At 40.9% G+C, this 9,188-nt stretch overlaps 2 protein-coding genes across 3 annotated transcripts in view; one reads left to right on the top strand and one right to left on the bottom strand.

The window, feature by feature from the left end:
- bsk146 (brain specific kinase 146) overlaps positions 1-4,438 on the bottom strand; it is a 10,735-nt gene extending 6,297 nt beyond the window's left edge. The window contains 5 exon segments of the mRNA XM_060037236.1: positions 62-209; positions 2,671-2,825; positions 2,924-2,970; positions 3,064-3,325; positions 3,759-4,438. Coding sequence (XP_059893219.1) covers positions 62-209; positions 2,671-2,825; positions 2,924-2,970; positions 3,064-3,252 — 539 coding nt within the window. The 5' untranslated portion in view covers positions 3,253-3,325; positions 3,759-4,438.
- A 1,334-nt stretch (positions 4,439-5,772) lies between these two features.
- On the top strand, positions 5,773-8,900 carry LOC132446340 (uncharacterized). 2 transcript variants are annotated; one of them, XR_009522812.1, is made up of 5 exons: positions 5,773-5,881; positions 5,999-6,118; positions 6,322-6,481; positions 7,557-7,681; positions 8,019-8,900. XR_009522812.1 is itself a non-coding variant. In XM_060036586.1 (5 exons), exons 1-5 carry the CDS (start codon positions 5,858-5,860, stop codon positions 8,052-8,054), a joined length of 504 nt encoding a protein of 167 aa, XP_059892569.1. In that variant the 5' UTR covers positions 5,773-5,857; the 3' UTR covers positions 8,055-8,900. The 2 variants fall into 2 exon arrangements, 1 of the variants encoding a protein (XP_059892569.1); XM_060036586.1 differs by having other exon boundaries at positions 6,322-6,520.
- The last annotated feature ends 288 nt before the right edge of the window (positions 8,901-9,188 follow it).

The following is a 9,188-nucleotide window of genomic DNA, read 5'->3' as shown; positions in this document are numbered from 1 at the left end:
GAGAGAGAGAGAGAGAGAGAGAGAGAGAGAGAGAGAGAGAGAGAGCGAGAGAGAGAGGAGCAGCAGGAGAGAGTGTCTACTCACGTCGTCACGCTGCAGTCTAAACAGCATCTCATCTTCATCCTGCTCCGACTCCCTTCTCTCCTTCTTCACCGCCTTCCCCAAAGGTGACGCTGCGGCCTCGCCAAGATCTGGGGTCCCCCGCCACGCTGAGCAGGGAGGGAGGGGGTCCACCACAGAAAACGATGTACGTTAGGACTGCAACGATCAGTTGGTAAATTGATCCTGTGATAACTGATTTAATGTGATTTAACGTCATTTATATACCAATCAAATGTTCCAATACCAACCAAATGTTCTGCATTCAGCTTCAGAAATTCAAATATTTGATTCATAGATCATTACTGATCCATGAATATTGGCTTATTTCCTGGTCACTCAAGTGGAAGTAAATGGCGAATGATGGATGCAACAATTAATAATAATAATAATATTAAGGAGTTCTGCTTAACTAGTTTTAAAGAAGTATGTAGGTGGGAATAAAATCTCGAAGATGAGATGAGATGTAGGTGGGAAGTTTAATAATAACTTGCCACAACAAGTATGGACATGGGCATAGACTACGTGTAATAAACCAAGACTGGGTGTCCCCTTTTTTAAATAATGACCCGCAGTCAGACTTGTCTCCCTTGTTCTGTGTGGTCTTGTAGGCTACTGTCCTGTGAGCCGAATCACCTAAATGAATTCCCGACGATTTGTGTCGTTGGTATTAATAAAGACTTGACTAGGCTATCTATCTATCTAGACTATTTAATCAAAAATTATTCACCTCAGGCTCCGTGAATAGTGGGGAATAGCGGGAATAGAGGGATAAAAGACGAGATATATCCCTTGTCATTTATCCCTCGTCTTGTCGATTAGTTTGTGTATGGGGCGATTTCAAAAACGTGTTTTGTTTAAAGCATGACTACACGCGATTGGTTGGTTAGATTGGTGGTATGGAGAGCCAATGAAAATGATTCCCGCTTAAATATGAACGTTCTAGATCGCAAATATTTTCTATAAATACTACCGCATATCATCACTTTGTATCAAAATCACTATTGATGTTGCACTCATTAACTATTGAACAAAAAACAGAAAACACAGCTGTCATTATCACTGTCACTAACAGCGATATATTGTTTCACTTCTTATGACAAATGTACTTATTGTAGGTCGCTTTGGATAAAAATGCTGCTAAATGGTCATTTGTCAGCTGTCTATCCTCTATTAAACTGCATTGAAGCGACACGTTTGTTTCGTGCATCATTCATTTGCATTATTATTGCATTATTATGCGTGCATTATTGCTTTGCACAACGTATGTATTTTCGATATTTGAAAACGATATCGTCCCATTCAGAGCAAGGAGGATTAGTATGCTAGGATCTTGGTTAGCAGGCATGTATCGCGCCTATTTTACAATAATCTCAAACGTTTCATTAACTCACACACCAGACCAACCAACCACGCGTGACACCTCTGCCCAGGCTGGAGCCTTTTTGTTGCAATCTCTGAAATGAAAAAGGCTCGGATCGTACAACACCGGGCGCCCAGTTACAGCTAATAGAGTTAGCTGTGCTAATAGAATACAGTTAATTTTTCAGTCGACATTATGTACAGTCAGTAGGAACTAAAGAAGTAGGTAGGAACCAAAGTGCCGGTGTGGCCGTCGGATTCACTCGGCCGCCGAGTGAATCGACTCGGGGTCCTAGATGCGCAATAATGACGCACTTCCTGTAAAGCTGTCTTTTAAATGTGCATGCGCGTTTCATTCATTGCCATGTTATTCCCAAATATTAACAATCTCCTTTTGATTATTCTAATCTATGAATAATAATCTGCCAATACGTGGGTTATATATAAAAGAGGAATCGGTTTACTCCATTCACTGAACGGGGCGATCCACTTTATTTCCAGCGCTCCCAACACAGAGTCAAAACAGCGATCCACACGGAGACACTTCCGTTCTCCTCCTTCAGAATAAGAGTCCCTAACAGGAACTGGGTTACATATGCATTCATCAGTGCTTTTAGACGTGTTTCCAATGGCTTTGTTTGTGCGAAAGAACGGGCTGCGTTCAAGGAAATCAAAACCAAAACGGATTGAGCCTTCTTGTTATGTCCATGATTGAGCCCCTTTTATAAACAACCCTTCCGGGTTTTGTCCGTTGGCTTGTGTCGATACGTCAAGTGTCGATACGTCATCTGTAAGCGCAGGACCCCGAGTCGATCTGGCAGCCGAGTCAATCTGGTACCCACACCGGTGTCCGGTGTTCCCTGGGATCCACGCAAGCAAAGGGCGTCTACATTCCGATTGGCTGTCAGTGTTTTGCCGCTGAAACGGGTCATAGTAATTTGCATAAAGTTCAGCCGTCTTCAGCTTTTTTTGGTCGCTCTGGTCGCTCACCTTTTGCCGCTGGTAGCGCTTGAGGCTTGTGTCGCTTTGGTCGCTCTTGCCCATAGAAAGTGAATGACTCCGGTGATTTGGCAGCTCAATTCGCTTTTGGTGTGAACGCACAGACGTCGCTTTATACTCTGGTAATTTATGATGGGCATGGTATACCCCAAAAATATACTGATACTGAATGAATGTTCAGAAGTGAGAGGATGGGATGGGTGGGGGCACCTATTTTGCGCATGGTGTCGGCGGGTCCTTGTTCAAAGATGGAGTGAGACTGGATGGTCTGGGGTCTCTCTCTCCTCCTCCCTCGGCTCTCTCTTTGCTTCTCATCTCGTTTCCTTCTCTCCTTCTTCGGCACCTCCTTACTTTCGTCTTGTAGCCTGCTGACAAGCAACACATGAAGCAAATTAAACACCAGGTCATTATTAGTCCAAATGGGTTGTTTGTATTTAAACGTAATTTATTGCCAGCCACTTACTCGTCTTTACTTTTCCTAACAGCTTTTACGTTTGGCTCGAAGATTTTCTGTCGGAAATTAAACAGGTTGTACTGTTTACTTTTCGTTATGAGTTTAGTGCTGTTTAAAAGACGCAACTATCTTCTGCTCTGTAGGCCTACCTTTGGCTTTTTTAGTCCGCCCAAGGTGAGGTCTCTGGATTTCAGAGATGTCAGTCTTCCTGGTGGTACGGGGGAGGAGAGCCCCGTGAGGCGTCCTGGATGCCCCCTCCCCAGGGCGAACCCCAGTCCGGTCCGGCTGCCACATCCAGATGTCCCCGGGGCACTTTCCACGTCCCCGATGTCACTCATGTTGTAAATTAAACCAGCTTCGGTTTGAGGTCAGACTCTGAAAGCTATCTTGCACAATATGGTGCTCCTACGCCTAGAATCAAAACATAACAACAAAGTCAGGTCTCTTAACACACGCGCACGCACGCACACCGGACACACACACACACACACACACACACACACACACACACACACACACACACACACACACACACACACACACACACACACACAGACTATCCCTCTCTCACTATCTCTCACTCACCCATTCAGTCACTCACTATCTCTCTTTCTGAACATCAATTTTAAATGTATGTCCAACTAAAACTAGAAATATAACGACAGCATAGCTTGTCCTCCATTTTGTTGACTAGACATACACAGACAGAACAATAACAGTAGAACCTGAACCCATGCATGTGTTATAAGCACACTGCAGAATCCAACACACTCTCCGTTCCCCTGCATATGAAGAAATATAAACGAGAATATAACCATGTGTGATGGTTATTTAGCGCGCTAACCTGCAGCTTGGAGATTTCGTCGCGATCTTTTGTGTGTGTGTGAGATCGTCTTTGCGCTCTCGTTAAACACTTCGTAGTTCATACTAGATCCGACCTATACGTGTGGTTCATAATGCGAATAGCGAAGTAATAAAAGAATAATTTTCAATAAAAGCTTTCGATCGGTTTGTCTTAACAATCGAGATGGTGTGGGTATTGTTTTCTTCCGTCTTGTGGTGGGAGGGGGCGGGGGGGTTATAGTCCGGACGACATTCTCTTACTGAGCCGCCAAGGGGCGCTGTTTCATCAGCATATGTGTTATGCGATACCCAAGTTGTTATTATCAAATGATCAACGTTTAATCACAGGTATGGATTGCGTCCTGGACCCACAATCGGGCACGTACATATTTTTGTGTGAGATATTGTGTGAGAATTTCAAGGCATTTTAATGAAATCACAGTCTTCAATCAGTCAAATCTTCTCTGAGCAACTCCAAACCTATTAACACACTTCATTGAGATCAAAAAGCAAACCCTTATAATTTTTAAACCACTGTTATGTTACAACTGTTCTGAAGAAACCTTCCTAAGTTAACAAGACAAAATTACCTTACAAATGCTAATTTGACGCCCTGTTTACACGACGACGCTTGCGGGTGAAAATGACCAAATATTTGATCAGATGTGCCTCACCATAAAATGTTCCCCACTGGAACGCTGTCACGTTAAAATTGTACCGGGGGCGAAAATTGTACCGGCCTACGTCATCGTTTGTTTACATCCTGACAACCTGCCCGGCAACAGACTACGCGATGCAGAAAACATGTTTCCAAACGACGAAATAACATAATACAGATAGCGGATCGCTATCTGTATTATGATAGATAGCGATAACAATTGTTTTTACTTTATATTTGTATTGTATTTAATTGTTTAATCGAAACAATAAAAAAAATTGCCCGCGAAACGGCCGAACGCGTCAAATGACAAATGTTTTGCCCGCGAAACGGGCGATCGCGTCAAATGACGTAGGAAGGTTCTTGAAACATAATACAGATAACGGATCGCTAGATAACACTTGTTTTTACTTTATATTTGTATTGTATTGAATTGTTTAATCGAATTTAGCTAGTAAATAAAGTAAAAACAAGTGTTATCTAGCGATCCGTAAATGTACATCCGTAATCTGCATCGCGTAGTCCGTTGCCGGGCAGGTTGTCAGGATGTAAACAAACGATGACGTAGGCCGGTACAATTTTCGCCCCCGGTACAATTTTAACGTGACACCTCCACAAAGACACACTTGCGTCTATGCGAACCCTCCAGACCTGTAAAGTAAGTGTGCCTATGCTACAAGTAGAAGACAGGAAGTGGCCGTTGCTCTGCATCTGCACCTTTCGTCTGCAACTCACCGCATTGTTCAATCCAGATGGTACGTTCTGAGCCTCTCTCCTCTTCCCTTACCACAAGCCTCTCCTATTAAAGGCACCCAGTGCAACTTTATGTAAACATTCAATGAAAAATAAACATTCAATTTCTAGTCTTTTTTACACGTAGTAAGTATAAAAAGGGCACATTCTGCACAACATGGGGCCCAACCAGCGTGCAAAAAGCTATGATGCATCATGCATGGGACTTCTTTCTCTCATACTCACCACTCTAGAGGGCACTTTTTGTCAACCATGGAGGCACTGTAAGGGCGTTAAGAGGGCACTCATTGAGGCACGTTATTGAATTTTCTTGTTCTAGAAGGCTCAACATCATAATTTATTGTATGAAGGGGCACCACAGGGCACCCAATCATTTTTTTCACATGTAAAGGGCAGCCAATAAGGCACTTTCTCTCGTATTCGCCACTCTTGAGGGCACTTTTTCAACCATGGAGGCACGGGGGGGGGGGGGTTGTGGTGATACTAAAGTCAGTGCGGCTCCGTTTATGAGCGGCCTATAAACAACTAATGAGGATAAATAGTCAATATTTAAGTTAGAAAAAAAGTGCATTACAGTAATGCGTTGAACTGTTGAATTTCTAAACCCCCCGCCCCCTTGACAGGAAACTGTCTACACTGAAGCGGTTTCAGGGGCCCACTTTGTTTCCAACACTGATCAATTGCAGAAGATGTTATTGTCAATATATGTTGAGGTGAGTACATACATATTCATTTTTTTAGGTTTCATTATGTTTGCCCTAAATGTGTAACTATGTCAATGAAATGAGAGAATAAAACAATGAATACATGCTTTTATGTTTTCATCTTAGCTGGCGTTTCTACATTTAGCAACCTCAAGTCCTAAAATAGTCGGGAATTGCAAAGAAAATGGTACTTTAAACTGTGATGGAATCGAAAAGGGCTCCTTCAACGCTATCACATGGACCAAGGTTAGTTAGTTTGCAGTTAAATACTGTACTGTATTTTAATTTAAATGAAAATCTGATAAAATCCTATCAGACATTCAACATTTGATCTGCGTTCATCTATCCATATTATAGCAATGTTGAGACAAAGAGCTCTGGCTCAAATGGGATCAAAATATAAGCAGCCCCCTACAAAGAAATGATAATTTTCTTTCTATTGGGGACAGCAACCGTCTTTCCGTATAATCAGAAGAAGCCGTGGTGAGATTTGGCCATATGATTTCAATCGGACTGCTTACCTGACCGATGAAAACAGCCTTCTTCTCCCTGACCTTACGCCTGAAGACTCAGGAACCTACGAGTGTCTGATCGGGGCAAACCCCGGGGGTAAGAACTCCAGGTTTGAGGTGATCCTGGAGGTTCCAGGTAGGCAGTACGTTTTACCCAGCCCGTGCTCAGGTAAACATTGGCCCTAGTTTAGTCATTAGTTGATTAGGGCCAAAAGGCACCTTGAAGAATTTTTTTTATGATTTCTAATGATGCAATTAAAACATTGTTTTTGTTACAGATAAATAATATAATATTATTATAGAAAGGAGCCCTTGCCTACAACCATACTAGCTCTAACATCAGGGGATGAAAAATTGTGTACCTTTACTCAAATGCTGTAATTAATTACAATTGTGAGATACCAACAAATATATTTACTTTTTTTAGACTTGATATTATAATTTGATGTCAAGAATGTATTTATACTTTAATCCCAAAACAAGAAGGCCTATTTAACTTTGTATAAACCGTCATGCAACAAGGAATAAATGTGTTTTCACATCAAAAAAGTATATGCTGATTAATTTAGGCCATTCACTTTTAATAAGCATCTAGGCCTAGAATTAAAAAGTAGGATACATTCTTTATTGACTTTTATGCCAATATACTTTTTCTCTGGATTTAATTACTTTCACTTTAGGCTTTCTAAACTTATCAACCATTTCCAACTGCTGCTTCATTTTTTGTATTGCTGTTATTTCCGATGAGTTGAAACCTATAGTTACAGTTACAAAAATTGTTATTATTATCATTCTGTCACAATACGAAAAATAAACTATCAGTTTATATTTATCTGGTCATTTGAATATTCGAAAGGACAAGATTTTCTTCTTTCTCTTTTCTTTCGCCAATAATTTGTAGTATGGCCTCCCACCCTTGGAACTTACACTCCTTCATTGAAGTGTATATTCCAACTAAATACAACTTCTGGTTTGTTTTCTATTGTCTTTTTTTTTTATCTCATAATCAACATTTTAAAACATATTGACATCTAAATTAATTAATTTAAATGTAGTAAGAAATAAAATAAAAATATGTTCTCTAGAAAACTAGAATTGTATCTGAATTGCAATTACTGTGCTTTGCTGCTGAGCCTCCATCGTGCCGATGAGTGTCTCTTGACTTTCTGCAGTTTGTGTGACTGAGCCCCCCGTTCCTGAGCCCCCCGTTCCTGAGCCACCTGATCTGCCCATCCCACAGACAGTTGGCTGTTTCCTGGCCATATGCCTTCTCAAACTTATTCTGCCCATCATTGTGGTGAGTCATTATTTTATTTTTTGTAATTATTCAGTTGCAGAGAATCTTGAGGCCTTTGTTGGATGTTGTCTTAATTGCCCATGAGTGAGTAGCCTGGCCTGTAGTCCTACATTGAAGGTACCTCATTACCTTTATGATGATATCTACAGTAGCCTATTCGTTTTACATGTATGTGTCATTGTTAAGGCACCATGAGTCTAGAACCGCAGAAAGCAAGATGTCAAAGAATATAGCTTTAGCTTTTGGCGTTCCCTGTCCCATTGCAGTGCTTTAATAATGTCTAAACAACAAGGTCCGAGCAGATCTTGATACATGTTTTTTTTTATTTTCCCCACAGGCCCAAGTGTTTCACGGCTTGCGGAGAGAAGAGTGAGAACCCCCTGCCTTTGAGTTAATTTAATTTAAGTTGTAACATTAATTGTATTCCTTTGTATACCATAACAGCTGACTTTGTGTGCATCCCACCCCTTTATGCTATATTATCCAATAGTATTTTTTAAAGAATAATTTTCTGTACTTGCTATTGAAGGATTGAATCCTCTTTCTGTCATCCTAAAGATACCTTGTAACTAGACAGCCCATAGGGTATGGGCATTTTAACGTCAGATGATGGAGTTGCTGAATTTTGTTCGATAGTTCAAGTGGAATATTTATGGACCGGACATGGACATTCACTGGCAGGGCTTTAAGCTGCAGGTCCTAACCCGAACCGTTCCTTCAATAAAGTATTTTTTCAAAGTAAATCAATACAATAACTCATACCACAACATGTTAAATGGCCCACATGATCATGATTGTTCAGTCACCCTCGCGTTCCGAGTGTGTTCATGTTACTATATTATAAAAAAAAAAGAAAAAAGAAATGCAACGCCTAATAATCTATGTCTATTTAAGCCGATTAAATTGATAAGACAACGATATAGATAGAAGTAACTAATATCTAATCATAGTTGGTAACTGTTTTTATTCAACGTCTCCCCCGTCTGCTGTCTTAATGACGATTTGCCGGATACTAATATGATAGAATATGTTTTCGCAATCATGAAAATGTTTCACGATAGTGGCTTCATCCAGATTACAAACAAACAGCGCCACACACCACACACACACACACACACACACACACACACACACACACACACACACACACACACACACACACACACACACACACACACACACACACACACACACACACACACACACACACACACACACTGTGTGAAGTTGAGTTTTAGGCAGACAGCATTTTTACTCCAGTTTGTTTGTAAGATACAATTGTTTCCCAAATCGTTTTACTAGCATCCCTACAATCAGGGGTGGACTGGGACAAAAATTCAGCCCTGGCATTTTCTGTCCAGAACAGTCCACTACATTATCAGCACTAGGGGTGGAACGAGACAAACGGGAGGAACCCTGTATGTACTTGATTAAAACAATTTAATCAAGTACATACATCTGAATAATAAGCACTGTAAATAGCAGTTGTTGCTTTTTTTTGTTTTTG

This window comes from Gadus macrocephalus, chromosome 18 (genome assembly GCF_031168955.1).
Source record: "Gadus macrocephalus chromosome 18, ASM3116895v1".
Lineage (NCBI taxonomy): Eukaryota > Metazoa > Chordata > Actinopteri > Gadiformes > Gadidae > Gadus > Gadus macrocephalus.
This window is presented reverse-complemented; position numbering and strand designations above follow the sequence as displayed.